Source organism: Trachinotus anak, unplaced genomic scaffold (genome assembly GCF_046630095.1).
Source record: "Trachinotus anak isolate AG129_WGS33_773 ecotype Australia unplaced genomic scaffold, CSIRO_AGI_Tana_v1 ptg000018l, whole genome shotgun sequence".
Lineage (NCBI taxonomy): Eukaryota > Metazoa > Chordata > Actinopteri > Carangiformes > Carangidae > Trachinotus > Trachinotus anak.
In genome coordinates this window covers 12,601,345-12,626,484 of record NW_027273869.1, presented here as the reverse complement: position 1 = coordinate 12,626,484, position 25,140 = coordinate 12,601,345, and the positions used below count along the sequence as shown (strand labels likewise).

The window sequence follows — 25,140 nt, the reverse complement described above, 5'->3', positions numbered from 1 at the left end:
TGTGTGTGTGTGTGTGTGTGTGTGTGTGTGTGTGTGTGTGTGTCTGATGTGTCCGTGTTGCACACAGCCGTGCATGTGCATCCGTATGTTTGTGATTTTGGCAAATATTTTTCATTGCTGCTTCATAGTAAATTGAAATTGCCATCTGTCACAAATGTGTGCATTGCTTATTTAACCGATGCCTCAGCCAGTCTGCTTGTGGGCGTGTGTGAATGTGCACATACAGTATGCATGTTCTGTTTCCTGGACTTAGTGTGTGTATGCAGCACATTGACACACACAAGACACACCTGGCCATCCATCACTGTCTTGTCTTTCAAGCAGCAGATGTTGCAACCCTCTCATAATTCTTTTGCAGTTTGAAACCAGACAGTGTCTTATGGGCCCCTGGGGTCTAACCTACTTACACTGCAGTCTTCAATCCTTTCTATAGCTTTCTATGGACTAACATACCGTCTTTGTGTGAATTACATTGGATACAGCTAAGTGTATGCTGAAGGTATGCAAAAGTCTTGCACAAAGATAAAACAAGGTTCAGATGAGAAGACAACTGACTGTAATCATATTTACCCTCTGACACTTAAACAAGCCTTTGTTTGATTGCTTGTCAATCCATTTTTCACAGCATCTGCTACTATCTGTGTGTCTTTGTGCCTCCCTGTTTGCAGGATTACAGTGAAATGTACAACTACAGCAGCAACTGAAGCATAGTAGTCCATTAGTCCAGTTTTTAACTGGAGAAATCGGTACATAGTAAATCTCATAGTTATTAATTATTTTGTGTGTTTTCTGGTGATTGTGAGGTAAAGCGTGCAAGAAAGTCGTGTCTGTAAGAGCAACGTATATGTCTCTGCTGGATTCTCTGCATCATAAACCTTTTGGAGACAATGACCATAACGAAAAAAGTTTAAACTAGTGTGTGTGTGTGTGTGTGTGTGTGTGTGTGAGTACTTGTACTTGCTACATAGTAAGGACCAAAAAAAGTATTTTACCAACAGAGTGAGGACATTTTGGGAAAGTGAGGACATTTTGGCCGGTCCTCACTTTTTGAGACACCTTCAAATCACATTTTGAGGGTTAAGACTTGGTTTTAGAATTATGGTTAGAATTAGGTTTAGGTTAAGGTTAGGGTCAGGGTTAGGGTTAGGCACTCAGTTGTGATGGTTAAAGTTAGGGTAAGGGGCTAGGGAATGCATTATGTCAATTTGTGTCCTCACAAAGATAGAAGTACAAGTGTGTGTGTGTGTGTGTGTGTATACTATGCACCACTCTGTCTACTGAACCACTCGTCTTCCCTCACTTCACCAGCTACTGAAAAATAAACATGTCACACACTTTCATCAAGACATAACTCCTCAAGACAGCGACACTTTTCACCACAGAGAGCACATTTTCGGAGAGATTTATGTCTGCAGAACGTTCTTACAGCATAGATATGCGGAAGCACGTTATCAATTTTCACAAAGCTGAAGTGCCCAGTGATATGAATTAATTTTTTATGATATTTGTATGACTTGAACAATGGGAGGAAAGAGAATTAATCTATATTTTCATTCCAGAGAGGATCCTGTAATAAATAACAGGAATCAGAAGTAGTACTACATCAGTTTGACTGAGCAGATATCACCTTAGGTCGTAATACTGCACTATGGTCTTCAATTGTTGTGTTCCTGTGTAAAAGAACACTGCAAGACACAGAGGTTCAATTCCCATCAAGGAAATGTATGTTTGAAACATGTATCAGTCTTTTTGATCTGTGTGATTTTCAGACATCATTACGTCATTATATACTATACTATACTATATTTTATACTTTGCTGTACTACACAATACTATACTATACTAACACTAAAACAATACTATATTATATACTATACGATACTACACGAATACTATACTATACTTCACTATACTATAAACAAATCCTCTCTGCTTCATCTCTAGTTTGTATTAGGTAGATCACAACAGAAGCAATGCCAACCCACATCTGTCATCATACACAAACAGAACTGATGCATCCAACTCTTTGCATTCCCAAAATAAAATGCTGCCTGTGTGTGTGTTTATATTTATATTTATATATATATATATATATATATATATACACACACACACACACACTTGGGCTGTGTCTAAAAATATTCCCACAGTGGAAGTCATGCTCAATAGTCACCTTTAGTGTAATAAAATGATTCTCTCACATTGTCAGAGCTATTTCCCCCTCTAATCCACTGTGCCAACACGGGATACAGCTCTGGCTGAACCTGCTATCGTTCTCAGACAGTTCAAAAAATGATCTGAGTTGTCTGAATTTTTTAAAAACTCAATCAGAATTGTCAACGGAGAGGCTAAACCGCACTGCGCTCACAGGTGCGCTGTTCAAATATAGAACTATCTAATTCAAACTTAGACTTACTTAGAGACTTTACTTCTCCACCCATTCTCTACCCACTGTGACAGGTGAGATCCTTCAGCCTTTTTCAGATACCTGGCTCTCTGACCACGTGGACGTAGCCACCATGAGCTGTCACAGTACAGCTTTCAATTATACTCTGTTTTTACAGTGTCAGTGGTTTGTTATTAGATACAGAGCAGCTAGTTTTCCTTTCTGTGGGGTTTTCCTTTAACAATCTCTTGTGAAATGATGGGAGGAGAGAGGGAGGGTTATGAGGCTGAGAATGGACTTGGAAAATAGTCTGTGAAAGTACAATAATATGTTACAAGCGCAGCTGTTAACATGGTTGTGGAGTGCACAGTGTGACAGAGGAGCAGGGACACCCCTGCTCATTTCAAGCTCAGACACACACGTCCCACCTACCAAGATTATTTCATATTCTCCATCTCTGATAGTCCCTGGTGCTCATAGAATCATTCTTTGACTTCATTTGAAAAGGCCTTTTTTTGGATTTGAAGAAAGCACAGGTGGTTTGAAGAACAGACAGTGAACTGATAGCACTTGACACTGAGAGTTGGTATTATTTGTACACTTGAATCAGTCATTCTTTTAGTGTAGATCTCTTTTGACAGTTCCTTGAACAGAGGGATTGGTGTAAGTAAAGGACTATGAGGACGGACAGGTCCCACGTGTTTTGGATTTGTGCTGAACTTGCTGTTTTGATTCCTGCTGTATGTTGGAACAGCATGGATGAGTTACTGTAGCACTGACCACTGACATGTGGTGGACTCTCCAGCTTGCTCTTACTTAACTACAAACCTTTAAACACTGATTACATCTTAATTCATCAGTTCATAATCAAATAGAAACATATGTCCTATAATGTACAGTAACACAGAAGAGACTGTTCTGTAATGAAAACCTTTACATTTGATACCTCGGTAAATTTTGCTGATGATGTATCACGTATACACACAACCTGATGCTACAGAGACATTCATAGCATAGTTAACTCTGTAAGAATAAGTCAATCAGGTTACACTGTATACAGTATGTCCTCATTTCTAACCAGCCAGAACAATACTTTCTCCAGGCCTCAACTTGCAGTGTTTATCTCGTTCGCCAAATATTTTCTTCCAGTATGTGATCACCGACTTAATAAGCATAAATGATGCTTCACCTCAAGGTTAAGAGCTACAGATTGGGGGCTGTTACCAATGGTGAAGTCTTAGCAATTTCAACAGGAACAACAGGATTTATCGCTGCAACCTTTGTCTGCTCGTGTAGAGGATGTTGGAATAGGTCAGAGTGGTGATATAATCAAAGCCTAAATAAGACACACACACACACAACACACACCTCTGCATTAACTCTGCCGCATGATGTGGCGCCACACTCGGTAACTATGGCAACGGCACTCTGCACTGCACCTCCCTGTCTGTGTGTGTGTGTGTGTGTGTGTGTAACTCCTCACTGTGTTCCCTGCGGACAGATTAATTCCCTGCCAGATTCATTCCCTGTCAACTTGCTGAAACAAAAAGTTTCTGTTTTAATTAGTTCGGTGCAGTGTCTCGCTTCATCTATCTATCTGTATAGGGTCTCTCTCTCTCTGTCTCTCACTTTCACTGTCTCTCTCTCTCTCCTCCTTCACTCTTCCTCTTGCTCTCCAGTGTAATTAAAGGCAGTCAGTGCGGATAATAGAACTGTAATAGTGTGTAATTGCAATAATCAATACAGAGTGCCTACTAAGGAAGTCGCCATTCATCAGTGTACACACATGCACAGAGGTGGGAGGATGTCTGACACAGCAAACATACATGTAGCATATTGTGCTTTTTTATGTATTTTTATAGTATGTAGCAGGTCCTAAATTCACCTATAAATGGCGTCTTCACTAACCTTCCAGATAACGTTTACAGTAAAACATCACATTACATATAACAACATTTAACAAATGATTCAGCATTTTGGGAAAGATGCTTATTCGCTGTTTTAGATGAGAGTGAGACAAGAACATTGATCGTCCGTATGGTAAATATGAGTCCACAGCCAGCAGCCAATTAGCTTAGCTTAGCATAGAGACTGGAAAGAGGGGGCAACAGCTAGCCTGAGCTAGCCTGGCTCAGTCAAAGCTAATCAGTCATGGTATGATGTGTTAATCAGCGAGCCTTAGAGATGCCTGAGGCAGGTTTTATTACCTATGACAGAGCCGGGGTGGCTGTTACTGCAGGTTTAAAGAAGTGCAGTGTTTTTACGAACTCTTCTTTCTGAAACGCACTGTCATATGTTTTTTTGCTCTCAGGCTGTTTGTCTGATTTGCATGTTGCTTTGTGAATGCCTGGCATTGTTAGGCAAAGACTTTCTCCTGGGTGCCATGGCGAGCTAAACTGTAAACAATTATTTCTATGTGTGTGTATTTGTGGTTGCGTGTTGCTGACAGACATAGACACACATCCATGACTGCATGGAAGAACTTGCTTGTGTTTTTCTTTTTTTTTTTGTTATCACATTTTCTTGTTCTATTTATTCTCATACATATATTTAAAAAAAAAAAAGAAAAAAGTCAAACACACACAACAGCTGTCATCTTCATCCTGTTAGGCTCTACTGCTGGTTCTAATAAGCAATATGACCTCTTTCTTTTCTTTTGACTATTTCCGAAACCCTTATCTATCCATCATTTCATGCTTCCATCCCATATATTTTCCATCAGAGCATATCAAAACGTTTTTGTCCTCAGAGGTGATATTTCTATAAAGTATACTATATTATATTTTTGAATATTTGTTATTTGTTGTGTATGTGTAGTGTATTCATTTTGAATCAGAGTAAAAAGCTAACTTTTCAGGCTGATTCTTATGTAAGACACAAAGTAAACCACCACTGTTCAGCAAAATTACATAACAGGATTTGTTGTAAAACATTCAACTTTTTTTTTTTTTTTTTTTTTTGGCGAGCTTGCAAACATTAGAGGCGACAAGCTTGCACAGCAATAATGTCCAGAAAGTCAACAGAGAGTAGACTAAACAGGACAGAGAAAGAAAACACACAAACACACACACACACACACACACACACACACACACACACACACACACACACACACACATATATGTCTATCTTTCTCCATCTCATGCCTCATCTGGCTGGTCCCCTCAGGCTGTGGGTCAGGTGGAGGGGGATCTCAGTAGGTGGAGGTGGACATGCCCAGACAAATACCCTTACTGGAACAACACTGCCCCCTCCAGGGTGGGCTGACCTCAAATGGGATCCCCTGAGGGGAGCAGGGCTCCAGCTGTGCTGAGCAGCGGAAGAAAAAGGAGATGTGTGGTTGCATTTGTTGGTTTCTATGATAGTCGGATGAGATTTCACAGTCTGAGTGTGTGTGTGTGTGTGTGTGTGTGTGTGTGAGTGTGTACAGTACACCTATTCGATCTTTTCTTTGATTTTTAAGGGTTTTGACCTTTGATCACACTTCTGACCTTTGCTTTGACACCAGCTCTCCAAAGGGTGACGACAGCAGTTTTCATACCTTTCATCTCCTCTCCTCATCCTCACCCATCCCCCATTTCTTTCTTTCTCTCCCCCTGTCATCTCTCTGTCTGTCTCTCCCTTTCTCTCTCTCTCCTCCATGTGTTTCTCTCCCTCAGCAGATGTTCTTCTCGTCAGTCCGCCTCTTCACCTCCTCTACATGTTGTCTCCATCACTTCCATGTCTCTGTCTCCCACTCTTTCCTCTCCCGTGAGAAGTGCTGAACCATACTGTAACAGCCAGACAGGACAGACCCTGCCAAACACACCATGTGTAAGCAATAACCTTCCATTTTGGCTCTTCTTCTTTTTTTCTCCTTCTTTCATGCTCCCCTTCCTCTCCGTTCAGGAGCTTTGTACTTCATGCTGTCAGTCAAAGATCATCACTTTCCAGCTGTTTTACTCAAGCCTCTTCCATTTCTGTATCACTCCAGCCTCTGGAGGTATTCTCATTACCTCCCCCTCGCTCTCTGTCGCTGCACCTCCTGCTCTCACTGCCTCTTTTTCCCAGCCTCTCATTTCCCAAAAGCTGTTGCCTTGCACACCCACAGTCCACTTCCCATGAAATCGAGTGATCCGCCGAACATTTCTCTGTCATAGCATCCTGAGGGGGTTAGAGAGTCCAACTACATCCAACAAATTACTGTCCTCATCCTCCCCAACTGTGCCATGCATATTAAATCAGACCAAAAGAGGGACGTTTCAAAGGGCATGTGATGGGGGGAGAAGAGTCAAAAGAGACGATCACAGCAGAGGGAGAAGAGGCAGAGGTGGATTATGAGGACAAAGGTTATGTGACGGTTGTGAAAATCCCTAGGTGTCCCCGCTTTGAAATCCTCCACACCGCCATATGCTCAGGCCCTAATGACTTTGTGATCTATTTATTCCGTGCTAGTCGGGGTTTGTGTTCAAGAGCAAGGGTTCGGTGTCAGGTAAGGCCACGTTGGTGAGTGCGCGAATGTGTGTTTGTGTTTGCCTCAATTTTGTTTCTGCGTCCATAAAATCTGATCCTTGCGAAAGTCAGGAAACGGCAACCCTAGCTGCAGTTAATGAAAACACACGCCAGGTCATAGATAATGCTGGGAATTATGCTCCTATCTTTTTTTCCACACTGTTGAACCACATTTATACCTCTCCACGTCTCTGTTGGCTGTCATGTTTATATGCAAAAATCTACTTTGCTGAATTTTTATGCAAACACTTACTTTTGTATAATGCACATGAAGCAGCAGCAGTCGTGTCCCCCCCCCCCCCGCCATTTTCCGTTCCACTGAGTACTGCCACAGAGCTCCAGTGACCTGCTCTCTGCAGACATACAGCAGACTTGTCTCTGCTTGTGGGTGGGTGTGTGTGTGTGTGTCATCTCTCAGCCGTAGCCAACATGCAATATTATACAACACAAGAAGACACATTCCACTGAGTTCACTGCCTGACTGATGGAGGGAGTGCATTTATATTTGTACTGGATACACAGAGTCCTCAGGTATGAGCTCATTTCCCCGGTTAAGGTCAAAGTCAGGAGTGGGTGAATGCAGTGTAAACTCTCATCCATGAAGTAACAGAATATTCTGATATTCTATCAGATGAAAAAATACAACCCACAGGGATGTCAACAAAGGTGGGATTCAGCGCATTACTGTTAGAGGTTGGTCTTGATGTCACCAAATCCTGTGTCCAGCTAAAGTCTGATACATCTCGTTCCTCTGGTACCTCCATTATTGTCGTAAAAATACACTATCCCTCAATATGATCAAGTTCTTATACAATCCCACATATATTGTCCTACTCCTGTACCAAAGGTGTATTAATCTGCTGCTGAAAATAGTCCCCAACACATACTCTATTTACTCCTGTTTGAGCAAAGTTTGCCACAGTGTATATATGTGAGCTGTTTATAAAGATTATGTCTTCAGAGGGAACCAGTCGGCTTTGGGCTCAGTGCCACAGAAAGTATTGATAGATGGGCTAATGCATTGTTGACAATAACAAAACCACAAAATATTGCCAGCCTCATCCTTTAAGACTGATATCAGTATAGCCATCATATGTGTGAACTCATAAACATTTTAAGTAGATTGTGATATTTAATTTCAGTCTTTTTCAGTGTGCTGAACCATGTTGTTTTTTCTTCCCAGTCAACATAAATACATGCTACAAGTCACACTGTTGAACATTTGTACTATTCCAGTACTAATGTGACTGTACTGCATACCTGAGCAAACTGTCCTTCACCGTCCTGCTCTGTGAGCTCAGTGAAATTCAGTTCTGCTCTGCTCCCTAAAGCTGGATTAGGTTTAGCTGTGCAGATAAAGTACAAAGTCGCAACTCTTGCAGTGAACTCAACACAACAACATTCATAACTGAACTCTTTTCGGGTTCAATAAACACTATCTGTTTTTAACAAGGGAGCACTGCGAATTGTTGACTGTTGGATTAGCTGAGTGACGCACCAATGGGCAAAAACATATGAGGTGTTTATTTTACAGAATTGAGACAACTTTCTAAACTGTTATGCTATCTTCATCAGCATAAGCAGTTAAGTACTTAGTATTCAACAATTACATAAAAAATAATTTTCAGTTCTTTTCTGCCTTTTCTGGGTTGTACAGAGGTTGCTTGTTTTAAGCGTTCACCTCGGACTGTCAGCGCTGTCTACGTCTGTCATCTACTCTCTGAGATAAGGTCAAGTTTAATTAGCAGTTTAAAGTTTAGTCAAAATCCCCATGCTTTCACCACGCAGCATGATTTCACAGAACACCTGGATTTACAAGTCAGTAGCTTAACCTCGCTGTGGTTTGTGCTTTGCAGCCAAATGTTTGAGCTGCCAAGTGAGAGGAGGCTGTACGAGTCTGTAGGATGGAGTTCGGCAGGCAGGCAGGCAGGCAGGCAGGGACCCTGGCTGATAAATCATGTAAAATAACTTAACACTCAGATGAATGAAGGTGCACACACACACACACACACACACACACACACACGTACACACACAGCGCTAATCTTTTTTTTTTTTTTTTTTTTTTGAACTACTGAAGGTTTTTCTTTTCCCCTTGAGCAAAGCGTCATCATCATATATGCACAGTTAAAATTCTCTGTGGACGCTGTTTAAACAAGTTCAGTCAAATCCTGTGTGAGTGTTAGAGTTACACAGGCAGAGAGGGATGTTTTCAAGCTGGGATTCCTGCTCTGTACTGAGCTGTGATACTGAAGGTGATTACAACATTTCCATCAGTAGTAAACAGGCGGAAACACATGTCTACTACTGAAAAAAAAAAAAAAAAGCAGCTCATCGCCTCGTCTCAGTTTTTTAACAGATTAAATACCTCATTCCCTGTCTCCCTCTAGCTCTGTCTCCGTGGCCTCTGAAAGGATCAAAAGCTAAGTGTGGACAGCTGCTACCCTTTGACCTTCTGGGGTTATCTAGTTCCTAAAAGTGCCACATTCATGTAAGCCATCTCTCCAGGTCGGACTCACGCTCATCAGTCCTGAGATGCAAAGCATTGTTTTTTGTCTCAGCTCTTAGATCTGCATGAGCTACACTGTACTCATAACACTGTATATATAGCCATACTATCTACAGTCACAGCGTTTTAACGGGCTGGATGGCTTTACAGTTCAGCCGGTCATAATTTTATGTGGCTCTAATCAACATAATTGTGGCTTTAAATTTCAGTGTAATCTGTATAATCGCGACATTATGTACCATAGCTAAATAACACAATCTGTACAATCTGATGCTCATAATCATACACCGATTCTAATCTCCAGTCTTCGATTTGCAGACATGAATTGAAGCTTTTGTTCTTATGTTAAGACAGAGGGCTCCATTGCAGGCCGACACCAACAGAGCTGTTGTTTCTGTGAGGTTACTGACTCACATTCCTACACGTGTATCTCTGGTTTTCTGCTTGTGCTGCATTTTGGATTTACTGTGACACCGTGTCCTCCTAAGCACAGTGAAAAGAACGGGTTTTGTTCATTGTTTTGATATCCTTTGTCGGCTTCAGAGTGGTAATTGGACACACACTCATGACTAATTCTCACAGCCCAGACTTCTGCTGCATCTCAATTCTCTGCTCTGGTGCAGTTTGTCCCAACAAACCAGCCCTCATGTTGCAACCGCTGTTTTCTTCTGTTGCCATGACAGCTCATATCTCAGGCGGAGATGGGAAGTCACGTGGTTCATGAAATTAATTTAACATGACAAAAAATCTGCAAGAGGCAAGCACTGAGTGTGTATACATCAAGGGTATAGATGTGTGTCCGAGTGTGTGTACGTGCTTTTGTGTGTTTTTTGTCTCGTGCACACTGTGGCTTATCCTTTCTGTGTGCATCTCTGCTATGTGTGTGTGTGTGTGTGTGTGTGTGTGTGTGTGTGTGTGTGTGCAGGCGTGCATGTGTTTGCACGTATGTTTGTACTGCTAAAAGGCTTGGCGCAGAGCAGACCTTTTGTAGTTGGCAGCAGTGGGCACTCTGCCCAGCTTGTATGGTTTATGGATGTGAGTCAGAATTGCATTAGCCTCAGGCCAGAGAAAGACTGCCCATCTTCCCGGTGTGAAAGCAACAAATGTGCCAGCGCTGACAGCATTAAACAGAAACTGATACAAGCATCAAATCTGCCTGACACATATCTCATGCTGTCAGCCTATCAATAGTTACATTAACCCCACACAAAAGGAGGCAGGAAAGCAAATGAAATGGCAGCATGGGAAAACAAGACTCCGAGGCTGATTTCACGCCACAGCAGCAGGTGACGTGTCCTGATTCTGAAAATTTAATTGTAAAATGTTTCAAATCGCAGGTGGTCAAAGTTCAGCGTAGAGTTGCCAATACCTATCAGGAAAAAAAAAAAGAAAGAAAAAAAAAAACACTCTACCACTTCCATTTTGAGCACAGGCTAATGATATTACAGCAATATACCCACCAATTATACAGGACACTGTATAAAGAAATGATCACTTCTGAATTTCAACTCATACTCGACTTTACATAATTAAAGTGCCATGAGAGAAATCGCACAATTAACGGAGCGCCGTACAACCGGCGGCCAAAGTAATGTTTGATTCTCATAACCTCCGTGGTGGAGCCGGTGGAGCGAAAAAAGGAGGTGGAGAAATGAAGATTTCAGAAATGCATTAAATCTGTATTTCATCAAATTAGAAGTAGAAGCTTCTTGAAAAGCTGCCACGAGGCATGAATGGTGAATGACCAAGGCTGTTCCAAACAGAATATTAATAGGTAATTATATTCACTTGTACCATTTTATAAATCATCAGTGGCCTAGTGTGCTTAACACAGTAGTTATGGAACTGATATGGCTTTTAAGAAACAGGCACTTTTTTTTTTTTTTTTTTTACCTTTTTTGGCATGTGCATTGTGGGAGGAGAAAGGATGGGGAGAAGAGTTGAACTCCCACTTAACAGACACTATTGTATTACCAAGGATGTAATTACGTGTGATTGATATTTTTATTGGGCTGTCAGTGAAGCTGGCCAGCCCACTGGATTCCCAATGAATGACGAGCACATACTTGCACACACAAATACAAACACGTGTAGATGTGTGCACACTTTTTTAAATTCTTTTGCCCATCCATATTTCCTCCCAGTTCACCCACTCAGCCATAGTGCACCCTTCCAGTCACACACCCTTCCCTCCTTCGCTAGTTTTCCCTGCCTCCTTCTCTTTCTTCTTCTTCTTCTTTCTCCTGACTCCCAATGCACACGATTCTATTCTGTTTAGCCTACAGCGTGAATTTAATCAAAGATCACTTTCGAGCCGGCACCTCTTGTGACTAAAGGGGGAATTAGGCCCACTTGGAATAAGAGTGCAATTAGCTGAGACAAGGCTAGTTAATATTCCCCATCTGAATACCCCCAACAGATCCACAACACCTTTTATATCGAATCACACCTGCTGCTGAAAGACAGTGAGGCTGAAGACTGTAAAGAGGTAAGTTTATGTTCCTCTCCTCTGTGAAGCAAAGTCAGTATGGACACCAGTGGTAGAGGATGCTCTTGACATTAAGGTCCATTTTACAGCACCAGGTGAAAACGGTGATGTACAGAGTGATATATGCACTGACCTTTGACCGTCTAGTGAGAGTGCTCCTGATTGATGTGCCGTCCTGAACTTCCTTAGTATGTGCTGAGGGTCATTTGCAGGGCAGCGTGTAACTCAGACAGCCCTCAGGCCCAAACCAGAATAAACCACCTTTATACTCTACAGGTCAGGATACACCTCTCACACTGATGGATTCTCTGTAGAAGTCCTTCATTTTACATGATAGGTGCTGCAGTGCTGCTCCACACTGATGTCTGATATTCATTTTACACTGTAGCGACATGTAGTCTAAAGTAACAACCATGTGCTTTTGAACTGTTCTGCACTTCTCTGCTGCCAACATCTCAACATAGGCACGCTCACTGTGAAACACCGAGTATAAAAATGTGCGCACTTGATAAAAAGGCCATTTTGGCAGCACTTTATAAGCTCACGAAAACAGAAGTGTCCCTTAAATTTAACAATTTGATTCAGTAAGACTGCAGAGTGCACATTTGAGGAGCTGTATTTAAACATACCTCCCTTTGTGGGAACTGATCTACAGTGCACTGTGTGTGATGCCCTTGCCCTTGGTCTTTATCTGTAAATTGTTAAGACCTTGTTTTCCATTTGCTGCAGATATAGTTAAAGGAAGACTGAATGGTGAAGCGTATTTATTTAACCTTTAATTGGTTTCATTTCTGTAATTGTTCGATGTACTTTCAGTGAGAGTTCTATGTATGCAAATAGGTGTATACAGATGCTGATGCAGATGTAGATGCAGATGCAGTCACATCAGATGGCTCATTATGTAGATGTTTGCAGACTTTCTGCTACATTGTCACACCAATTCCAAAAGATTTGTTTGGGAATGTACGATAGCTGCGAGGATTCACAAGGTGTGTGTTGTAAATTACAGACAACGTTAGCTGTAATTGTGTGTCTGTGTAAGGCAGTAATGAATGGGTTCATTGCATACATAATGCATATTGTTGTACCTTCTCCCATTTCTCCACAATCATTGAAATCTGCACCTCAGCCAGATCCTACTACACTTAGAGAGTGTGTGTGTGTGTGTGTTTCTCTGTGTGTGTGTGTTGAGTTATAGCATGTCAAGAGTGACAGCTGGCTAAACCCTATTAAACTGGTCACCACATTCCTCGGGTCCACCATGAAGAGTGCACCCTGTACGCACACACCAACTGAGAGGGCCTTGTAAAACGTGACAGATTTATCCTCCTCCCTCGCCTTTCTGTTTTGAGAAGGTGTTTGCTCTACAAGCTATTTTGTTTGGGTTTATGTGTGAGTATACAAACCCTGAATACAGAGGTATGTCAGGAATACAAGAGCTCATGTTTCAACAAATTGACCTTGGCTGCGTTTGGTGCTTTTATCATCAGGTATTTTCTTTGTATGGTGTTATGTAATCTGTGGTTGGATGATTAGTATATTGGGTACAAATGTAGTTCAAATCACATCAGGGATCGTTTTCTGGCATCAAATGTTTCATGATCATGTGAAAGAAACAGAAAAATGAAGCGAGCAGTAAAAGACTGGGCCAGGAAACATGTCAGATCTTAAATCTAATTTGCACCAACATGCAGAGGTCTCTCATGGGCTGACTCCTGTCGTCATGCATCTGCTGCCAAGTCAGTTTTTGGTGAGTTTTTGCATTCCTTACTCAAGCGGATTCAACTTACTGTATGAGTGTGGTACCTACCATCATTTTTACTTTGCTGCGTAATCTGTTACTTAGGTGAAAGCATGGCTGTGTGAGCCATGCACACACACACACACACACACACACACACACACACACACTGTAGCACAGTAGTAATGCATTCCTTGCAGGGTCAAAGCTCATCAGTAACCCCCACCTCTCTGTCTATCTGTCTCTCTCTTTGTCTACCTCTCTGTCTCTCTCTCACGCGCTGAGCCAACAGGTTGCAGCAGCTTCACCCCACCTTCCCACCCCCACCCCTCTCCCCAAACGTTTCTGCACTTCAGCAGAGCCCAGGAAAGAAAGTCTATGTCATTCAACCACTCTCACACACATTCGAACACACCTACCTCCTCTTTCACTCAGATGCAGACACCTGGATATACACATTGATTCTCGTGTGCTTTTCAGGTTATTATCTCTGATAGCAACCTCTGTGGGATTTTGTTTTTATAATTTAATTGATTTATTTATTTTTGCCTCTCTTCAGATGAAACTTTTTTGTGTGTAATTTAGGGGGTGATTCTCCTCCCTCAGCACTCAAAAGATCACTTGGATTGGGAAGATAATGATGATTCACTTGTCTGCAGTGGTAAGTGAAAATGTGTGGGCCCATTTTAGGGCCACAGTCAAAACCCATTACTTTAACTGCACTTTAATATGGTGCTTTATGGAGTAGTTTTGAATTCTTAACTGCCCAGATACCCTTGTTACAGCCAAAGTGTCTGGACTAAGGCCAACACTTTTATACTCAGCCTTTACTGCAACTCTTTACAGTACAAATTCTCCTTAAACAGCATTACTTCTCTGATATTAGTGCTCGCTGTTTGCCTCTTTTCCCGTTGTCTCAATTACTTTTATGTGATAAGGTACAGTAATTGCTGCAAATTGCACTCAGTCTAAGAGCATGCACTTACAAATACACATTGTCTATGCACTACAGATGTCTTGTAGCATGCATGTGTGTTTGTCTTTGCACTTCTGCTTCTGTGCGAGAGTTAATGCAAAGATTTCACACCTCCCAACTTAATGGGAGCATAAAAACAAGATGTCATGCATTTTACAGTCATGTCAGCTCTAGTATATTCATGAATAATAAGAAGGGCACACCAGGTTGTTTGTGTGAGCATTGTCAGGAGATGAAACTATGTATAATGAACTGTGTTTTTTTTTTTCCCATATGCATGGATTTGTCTGAGTAGGTAGAATGCAAATGCAAAGTGATATTAAGGCAGAATGCTGCAATTTATGAGCTGAATATTTGCGCATGTGCTTTTTTTTTGGAGATGTGAAGATATCTACTATCTTACATTGTAGTTCTGAACTGTATTTGTGTCTGTGTGTGCGTCTTTTCACTGTTACCGGTTTCCACCTACAGGGATTATCCATCCTGTGAAGTGGTGAGGTGGAAAATACCCTTATGTAGAAATAGCTGACATGCCGACTTGGAGGGCATACGATGTGTGAATGAGTGTGTGAATGTGTGTGAGAAAAGGAGATAGTGAACAGAGAGGGAGTATAAGGGCCTGAGACAGTAAACTTCATTTTGTTGCATTATTTAATCCTCTCGGGGCAGTGATAAACGAAAGCCCTCGGACACAATACACACACTTTCTCCGTGGAGAGGCTGGGCAAAGTGCTTATGATCCCAGCGTGGGGCGAGTGATGGATGCAGTCTTGTGCAAGTGTTTTTTGATGTGGGATACTCTCAAGCAGTTTGTCTGAGTATCTGACTCAGCCTTATGGATGCGGACATTACAGAAATGTCCTGAGGTGACGTTTAGCATGACTCTATGGATGGCAGTGTCCTTCTGTCAGTTGGTGGGTCCACCTATGTGCAGACTTTCATGGTTTCCAGTGGATGCATAACAGCAAAGCTTTTCAAAACCATTTGGATCCTTGCAAAAACTCAACCAACCTCTTTTGATTTCTGATTTTGTTTTCTGATCAGATTTATATGTAACTCAGCTGACCCTAGGGGGCTCGTAAGATTCCCTCTTTCCTTCAACAAACCTCACTAAATTGTGTCATTACATTCAAGCCATTGCAAAACTCTGCATAGCTGCTGCTTCTCTCAACACTAATGCAAAGCTATTTGAAAATCCCGCTGTAGGATAGATACAAGATACTAACTGTGTAATCTACACTGGCTGTCAGTCATGAAAACAGCTTTTGAGTTCCTCTCTGCACTTCAGTAATAAGATGATACATGCAGAGACAGATCTTAGATCGGCATTGGTATGTGACGGGGAGAATGTAGTTTTTTGGCAGTGTTGCATTAGAGTTCAAGCTCTGCCAGGTCTTACTTCCATCTGCAGAGGCTGTAAACTACTCAGCCTTCAGCCATTCTGACTGATTCAGACCAGGTGGTCAAATCACAGCGAGGAGTTTTCTGGAAGTCACATTGTTTTGCATTTATTTTTATGGCATTATGATATTAAATTTACAGTTGGATCATGATCTCACAGGGAAACATAGGAGATGATGTATTGGTTGATAGCTGGATGAATGGAGCATGAATCTTTAAAGCCAAAAGAAATCTGCTATGTTTTCCCCTCATGCAGAGTAGTTGAGTGAAGGCAGATTTCCCTTTGATGTTATGCTTATGAATTTGCAAAAGCACATGCCTTTACAGTACACACACACACACACATAAACACACACACACACACACACACACACACAGACAGACACTTAAGCACGCATACACACTTATGTGGAGACAGGGGGGGTTAGCAAGCTAATGTAAAACATAACAGCACGAACCATTTCCCTAGATCACAGTTAATGCGTCGAACGTGTTGCTCTCTGATGGAAGTTCATTCATTTCAAATGGGATAATCCTTTACTGCTGCATGACTCCTTTGCCACTGCGTCGTGCGCTGATTTAAGTGTTGGATTTACTCTACTTAGGCATTGATTATGCACACTTAACTGACTGTTGCTGCAGCTCTTCCTGTTGATACATTTCTGTTGCTATCACTGGAGTATACTTCCAGGCTTGCTTTTAAATATTACCCTCTAAGGTACGTGTCTCAGTGGCAGATAATAAGCCAGAAAAGCAGCCGCAACATCTCAATAGGACTGAAATGCCTCCACTCATATTATGCCAAGTCAAAAGCTGTAGCCTCTGGGTTAATCTTTTTCATGCTAACCTGAAGTGTCCCTCGTCTGTCGGGGAAGAAAAAGAGGATTTTATGTATCCCAGAGCGTTACTGTACCTCCAGTTACCCTCATGCACAGCTATTACTCTCCCTCCATCTAGATTTGCTGTGAAGAACAGCTACACATTCACCAGCGAGGCTCATCTGTCTAAATGTCCCTGTCCTGCTGTCATTTGTTAGAAACACTGCCAAAGACTATCTCCATTCACCTGTCTCCTACACATCCACAGTTTGACTTTTTTTCAGCTAAACTATAGTGTTTGAGCGTGTTGTGCTTCATGTGCAGTGTAGAAACAGTGAAGCAGAAATTCAAAACCGCCACATTTTGCATTGCAGATGACGCACAGTCAGATATTTGTGTGTGTAAGTGAATCTGTTTTCATGTGTCTGTCCATGTAACTGTATGAATCACATGCACAAATGCTAGTTGGGATAAGACTTTCATTCACAAAATTGTGAGCCTTTTCCCCACAATTTCACAATAGTGTCACGGTGCCCTGGTCAAACATGAAACACCAAAACATACACACACACATGGAAACTGTAGGTGGAAACTGTAATCAGACACACTTAGTGCACATTACTACAGATTTGCTATGGTACTGGATTTTTTTGACCAAGTGCAACGTAATATACACACACACACACACACACACACACACACACACACCGGAAGCGATTAGCCATGCTGTCTCAGCCTTATCTCTGTAGATAATCACCTCTGCAGTGTGAACTCCGGGGCATTGCAGGCCCTCTGGCCCCCAGTCTAGGACAGGTGCATATGGCTCATAGGTTTGTCTGACCAGTCCAAAACACCTTTTGCATCTGTGGAGTCTGCAAGAGCTTCCTTGAACCTGTCGCTCTTGAATTCAATGAACAGGGCACTGCATCTCTTCTCTTCGAGCTATTTTAACTGAAAACTTTCCAGCAGCTGCTGTTTTGATTTTCATGTCGTTTTAGCACCATAGATTCATCAGATTGATCGGTCATTTTTGTCTGAATGCAGCAAAAGGTTGACTTAAATATAGCCTAAATCAAAGCATTAAACTTCTGTGAGCTTATAAATGACATTTCCATATTTACAATGAAGATGTTTACTTGTATAAATATGTGTCAGGGAAAGCAATTCTGACTGTTAGTTTGTTCTTTTTGGCCATGTGATTTGAGAGAATTAAGTAAGTAAAAATCCACGTTTGATCCCATTTATATAAATTACGTGTTCTTATCGAAGCAGATATGATATGGCCTCAATAAAATGAATGAACGTTTTAAGTTGGGCGCGAGGTTAGGTCTTTGAAGCCCATCTTTCATTGCACAAATGTCCATAGCAACAAAAACAAGGCAAAACTCCAGGTCTCCAGGTACCTGCATCTAGGTCAACCAGCAAGTTGTGTCTGGAAGAAGCTCTGCCATGTAAGACACTAGATTACTGGGGTCATTTTAATGCTCATATGTGCCTAATAGCTTTCAATAGCTGGGCTCATATTGGACATTTTAAAATACCTTTTGATGCTTTTATTTCCTTGGTATAAAACTGTTAACAGGAGCACTCCTGTGTGCAAGTGCACACACACAATGATGGGAGCTAGTGCAACATAATGTTTACCTGGATATATTGGTTTAAATCAGCTCAACAACACCTAGAGTAGGTGGTAAAAACACAAAATAAGATTCAGCTGTGGGAGACTCAGTTGCATGGAAATGTTTCATGTGCAGTATGGTATGAAAGTTACCAACTTGGACAGAGGTAAATATGTCACGGTCCCATTACCTGTACAAGACTAGAAGTGGGATTCAAAACTTTAAACTCAGGTGTGATAACCTCCTTTGCATGATAACTGATTTAATACTGTGTTACTGGAAAACAACTGGAACAAACTCTTGGCAACTTTTAAAAGCTTAACTTCTGCATAAGACTCAGAATTCTGTGACAAATTGAAAATGCTGATTATGTTTTACCTTTGAGTGCCTTTAATGAGTTTTTTTTCCCCACTTTCTGTTCATCTGTTTACTCTCAGACAAGAGGAGGGAAGAGTTGGATTTGATGGTTGTCGAGTGGAATTTCAGAAGGGGATTTGTGAAACGAGGAACTGGGAGGAGGAGCAGGTGATCGAAGGAGGTAGAGGAGAGGAGGAGAGGAAGAGTATGGGCTGCTCTTCTGTGTGGATCTTTCTACTGTCCCTTTCTCTCTCCCATCAAAGAGTCACAGCACAAACTGAAGGTAACTGATAACACTCCTACACCTACATGTCACGCTCACACACACTTCATCAATTCGCTTCTAATGTTCCTACTCCGTTGTTTTTCAAATACCCATTTCGCAACGTCAAACTTTGTTCTATACTTTTTCACCTACTCACCCACTCACTTATTCATTTATTCAAAGTGTCAGCCAGTGGTTCACTCCTTTTTCTTCATTTCGTTGCATTTTTCTCTGATATTCCCTCACTAAAATCAGCTTCTTAATTCCGAGTCAAAACCATATGTCTGATTGTCAGAAATGTGCATGGGTCTATGAATTAGACGCCTCACATGCTCAAGCTAAAGAAAGGGCAGGTGTTTAATGAACACAGCCTGTGCAAGTGCTCCATCATTAAATCTCCACACCTGGATTGGTACACGGGGCAGACTCTAACCCAGCTCCAGTTTGTCTCCAGACTGTGACTAGTCAGGGAATTTAAACATCTGCTTGCCTCATGTACAGTACAACACTCTGTCTGCCAGCCTGTCAAACCCATCCCCTAGATACAGAACCTTAGCCTCAGGTGCTATTGGATGTCACCAAAAGGTCAATCAGCCAATCAAAAGTTAGACTTTCTCCACCTGGAATGTGGTTGGCAGAAAGTGATTGGTAAAGTTGTTGGGCAGAATTATGGAAGGATAAAAATAGCCCGAGGATATATTTGAAGCTGCGGCTCCTTTGCAATTGTTATCATTGTCTATTCTTGACAGTGTTCATTCAAATGCCATCATATGGTTGTTCATAACAACCCTTAGGGCTTATAGTTTTTTGTATTACTCACAGGAAGGGGGGTGTGGTTGAATCATTAAGATAACTGACAGCTTAAAGCTTTGTTTTACCACAATGGCTGATGGTCAGAGGACCATGCAAAGTGCCAATAAGCAGTTTATGATTATTACAACAGTTCTCTTCTCATTAAGTGCATCTTCCCGTTCTCACATAGGTGCATATTTGCACAAAAATACATACGATTTTCATAGCATCTTTGTATGGTTAACTAACATCTATAATCCATCTGCCATCATTTTAATGATTAAGTGACCCAAATCAAACGCTCAACACTCAATCAACACATGACCTTGTGCATCCAGCATGTGCAAATAATGCTAAAGTGGGTAACAGTGGGTAACAAAATCAAAAACACTGGGTAAAGTAACAGTGGGTAGCTGAAACTTTCTGCATAAGAAGGTGATGTTTCCCAATCATGCTTCACACTTTTAAGTAGTGCTCTGAAGAGAAAGGTCAAGTTTAAAAACTCAAAAAACTGGATCGTTTTCGTGTCCATCTGTCGTCAAGAAGAGACAGAGAAGCAGGGGTTAGTAACAATTCAATACATGCATGTTTGTTGTGAGTTGCAGTCGTTGCTATGGTTTATTCATCTGTGTATGTGCACAGCAGCTGCCGTGGTGGTGTTCACAGCCTACTATCAAACATTATACATATCTGTACTGTACTGTGAGTGATAATTCAAGAAACACAGGTATCTCAAGATATTTTTGTAGTATTAGTGTGGACTTTTTCCGTTGATCAAATCAGACCAAAATCAAAAAGTCTACATAGATTAAAATGTGTTGAAATATCTGAGTGTAACAACAAAGTTAAGACTTCTTTTGATGAGCTGTTGAGACAGCAGGGTAGAACCTAACACAGGTCTACTCAGTTTACTCAGTCCCTCGGACTGACTCAGGTGTCAGCCAGCTGATGACTGTACTGCTCTTTCTATTCCTTTGTTTTTCACGACTTAATGAACTGCATGAAATTCAAATTAGAGCCATGACATTATGAGACTGACTCGCCTGTTTACACCCACTGACTGCCCCAAAAGAGGTGGGAGTACAGCCCTGGAAACAGATCCTGAGGGAATGAGCATTTGTCACATAAAAACATTACCAATACTTGGTCTTTCTATCATTTAATATTCAGTCCTACTCTAACAGTTTGTGTTTCTCTGCAAATTACTGCAGAACTTTTACATTCATTTGTCTGGATAAAATCTGAACCTGATGGCCCTTTGAGTTTCTTCAACCCATGCTCTCTGATGGTTTACATCTTTTCTCTTGATCTTGGTGGAGCTGATTGCAGTAGTGCATCATTATTTCTGCGAATATTTCTCTCCTGGCAGAATTTTCTGCAGAATACGCTGAAGTCACTGAGCTACATCTAATGCGTAAATCAATGGTGGTCTAACGCAGAGTTGTATACAACCTTTGAGATATCAGCTTAGATAACCTTCAAGAAAACCATTCCTAATCCCTCAGCATGTGTTGCCTCCTTATCTTAGGCATGTGGTTCTCACCTGCCAGCCCAGACAGACAAACTTCTGGATAACTGATCTTGTTTCCTACCTCAGTCTGTGTCTGTCTGACAGAGATCAACCTCCAGCTACTCCCTTGCTCAAAGTCTCAACTATATTATATGTGCTCTTATAGAACTCTCTGGAGTAGAAAATGTATCCCAGTGAATGGAAGAGCTACATGTGTATTCGAAGGTGTTTGGCTGCCAGTGTGAGGCTCAGCTCAGGGTGCTGTATCCTGTGAATTTACATCTGTGTGTTTTGCATCAGTGATGAATCCACAATTGCTGAGTATATGACTCCAAAGCTTCCATGTGGGCAAAGCTAGCGGAGAACAATCTAAAAATTGAATTCCCAATGATATTCTGTTCCCTTGGTACGTAGCCAGAGATGTATAGGTGTGTGAGGGAGAACATAATGTTAGGTTGCCATGGGCTGGAGACATATGTCACCCCCAGTGAATCCTGGGATTGCAGCCAAAGGGAGAAGGGTGAGATAATAGAAGAGAGAGAGCTTGGTAATGAAATAGAGGACAGCAGAGAAGCGGAGTTATCACTTACAGAACAATCAGCGGTGCCTATCTTTTATTCACTAACCTAATCAATGCTGTCGTCACTGTGGTTTATTGCATATGTAATGCCAGAATATTGACTCTGTGGGCATTTGCAGACGCAGCAGATTTCTGTGTGGGGTGTGTGCGTTTGCCAGTACAGTACGGTATAGCGTGTGCATGAGGAGCTGCATATGTGTGTGGATGTGTGTGCACATAGTCACTGCAGCAGTGTACCTTTGTGCGTGTCTGTCCTTTTAACGCCTCATTAAAAAGCACCTGAATCCCTCCAAATGCAGCAGATCCTTCTGTTAAATGCGTTTGTTTGCTTGGGCAGAGAGACTGACCCTGATTTTGGGTGTGTTTACCTTATTATTCTAAGCGTTCCTCATTGCTCGGCCAAAGTTTTATTGCAGGGGTGCTCAGAATATTGATAGCCTCTTTGGCTCACTTGGGTCTCATTAAAAATTCATGGGGATTTGTTTGGTGCCCTGGCTGCATGACAGCAGCAAATGAAAGGAAAAACCTCAACATGATGGAACAATACTGCTATCTGGTGGTCACTGTAGGAAAAAAAACATCTCTGTAAGTTTAGTGGCTAAATTACCAGCCTTATCCTTTAACCTTTAGAGAGATTTACTTTGAATTTTGTCCAAATTCATTTGAATATGAAAGTAATGACCTCTTTTGGATTTTAGTTTAGTTTCTTTGCCTTTTCTAAAAAAAAGAGAAATACCCTTGCTTCTCCCTCCTTTATATTCATGCACTAATTCATCCCTTCTTCTTCTCTCCTCAGCATGCAGGACAGTAGTGCAGGCAGACATTGTTTTTCTGGTGGATGAGTCATGGGGTGTGGGTCAGACCAGCTTCTCCAGTGTGAAAGGCTTCATTTCCGCCGTCATCTCCTCCTTCCAGGACAGTGTGGTGGGAGCTGAGGGGGTCCGCTTTGGCGTCACTGTCTTTGGGGATGTCCCAAGGTAACACATGGGCACAGCAAAGGTTTAACTCACTGCACTAGGAGCTCACTTGTCATTCAGTACTTAATAATCAAAATCAAAAACACTGTTTTTATGTCCATACTGTGTTTGGTTGCTCCATCCTTTCTATATGATCTCTGTAATCCTTTCCTGGCAGGATGCGGATCGCTTTAACAGACTACAGTTCACTGGAGGAGGTGCTCAGAGCCATCAGAGACCTGCCATATGAAGGTGGATCCAGGAGGATCGGTGATGCCCTCCAGTTTCTGGTCGACCATGTTTTCAGCCCTGCCATCAGTCGAGATCATGCCCCAAAGGTAGTGACTTACCCATCCATGGTGGCCGCCTCTATTTGTGATACTGTGATAGTTCTGCGTCCACTAAGTATTTACTTCTTTTTACGCGCACATTGAAAAGAGCTTTAATCTTGTTAAATGTTCGACAAAGTGTGGATACACAAGCAACAGAGAAACAACTGATTTGAAATTACAACCCACACTGCAAAGACGGCTGCTTCCAGCTGGCCAGCAACATGCATATACTCTATGTTCTGGCCCTGTGTGAAAGCAAATGACTAGTCAGGAGTCTGTTTTTGTATTCCATGGGATATTGTGAAAAAACAAACAAAACAAACTACCACTACTACTACTGTGAATGTGATTAAACTATGTTGTTATATAGTTGGAATATAAATTGAGATTTTGCTTTGTTTTGCTTTTACTCTGGGATGAAGAAAAAGAAAAAGTGAAGAAAAAATGTTCCATTGTGGCTTCATTTGGCTGAATGTTTGTTGATAAGGGATGACTTATGGCAGACACACTGCAAAAAGTCCAGTTAATGATGGCCAGATGGAGATTGACCTGCTTTGTGCTGGTCTTAACCTTGAACCCTAACCCACATCAGCAACTTCACTAAGCTCGTCTCATCAGTGCCTCTCTAATGTCCAAATGCACTTTTCAGCTTTCTCAGCTAAATTTCTCTGACAGTCTAATGCTGTGGTGTATTCTCAGTAAAACACAGCTGGTTAGCATTCATCTCTCTATCCCTGAAGTGTGTGCACAGATCGTCTTTCAGCAGCGCACTTGACGTGGGAAGGCAGAGAGCTGAGGATTAGGCTGATATATTGAATTGTACAGCCAGAGCACATGCCAAGACACAGCTACTTTCTCATGTTGATGCTTTCTAGACTCAGCCTTCATTGACTGAGCTGTGACCTTTGAATGAACAGACTAAATTTTCCTTAATGGGCAAATGATCAGTCTCAGTTGAGAGCAAACATCCTTTTTGTCTTTGGGTTTGATTTATTTAATTATGTGTGCAATTATGGGCTAAACCATGTCAAAAGTCCATGGAGGCTTTTATGAGCATAATACTGTTTGCAAGGATGCCCAAAAGATTATTAGGAGGTTGATTTAAACCTCCTGTGATATCAACAATAGGGAAAATATTTTTTTTAGAATACACATTAAAGGTAGAGACAAAATTACTAAAACCAACCCAGCTTGCATTATTATTTTGTTGTTTCAAGATTGCATTTTCACAACATGTGCTTTGTAGATTTAATACAGTAGAAACCTACCACTTTTTAGTTTCTAAATTTGCATAAACAAACGTAATTTATCTGATCCTCTCATTACTAAATGTATGTTATGTTTACTGAATTTACATGTGTAATTCTCTGCCTCTTTTGGGTACAGATTGCTGTTTTGATCACAAACGGACGTTCGGACGACCAGGTTGATGCCCCAGCCAGAGCGGTAGCTGACAATGGGATTTCTCTCTTTGCACTAGGTGAGTGTGAAAGTTGGTATTGTGAATTCCTGCAACATCCCCACTGCAGCCAGGCCCTCAGATTTTATCCGAGCTCTGCCGGCTTATCTGTGGTGTTTGCAGTTAGGAAATTCATGTCCTGTACATTTGAATTCATTGGATTCAGTGTGGGTATTTGTGAGCATGTGTGAGAGATTCTTGTTTCCGAGTGTATGAGTGCACTCATGCGGCACCTCCTGCATGTGTATGTGCAAACACAACGGCATCTGCTAAATATGTATGCGGGAAAGGGAGCGATTAATTCAGCTCCCATACTGTATATGTAAAGGTGCACTTTCTGATACCGTGTGTTGCATCAGGAAAGTCGCTTCAGCTTCCGCCTTTCCTCCTTCATCAATATACACTGTTTTTTATCCATAAGTTTACTCACACAATCTTACCCTCTCTCTCCTACACACAT

At 41.6% G+C, this 25,140-nt stretch overlaps 1 protein-coding gene across 2 annotated transcripts in view; it reads left to right on the top strand.

Moving 5' to 3' along the window:
* Window positions 1-25,140, top strand: part of col7a1l (collagen type VII alpha 1-like) — an 87,148-nt gene that overhangs the window by 14,257 nt on the left and 47,751 nt on the right. Inside the window, exons 1-6 of one of the 2 annotated variants that reach the window (XM_071502283.1) lie at window positions 13,994-14,095; window positions 14,201-14,276; window positions 18,867-19,069; window positions 22,730-22,910; window positions 23,068-23,227; window positions 24,608-24,701. In XM_071502283.1, the coding sequence (XP_071358384.1) occupies window positions 18,994-19,069; window positions 22,730-22,910; window positions 23,068-23,227; window positions 24,608-24,701 (511 nt within the window). In that variant the 5' untranslated portion in view covers window positions 13,994-14,095; window positions 14,201-14,276; window positions 18,867-18,993. Of the gene's footprint in view, window positions 1-13,993; window positions 14,096-14,200; window positions 14,277-18,866; window positions 19,070-22,729; window positions 22,911-23,067; window positions 23,228-24,607; window positions 24,702-25,140 lie in introns of those variants that run through there. The other variant, XM_071502282.1, reaches the window with a different exon arrangement.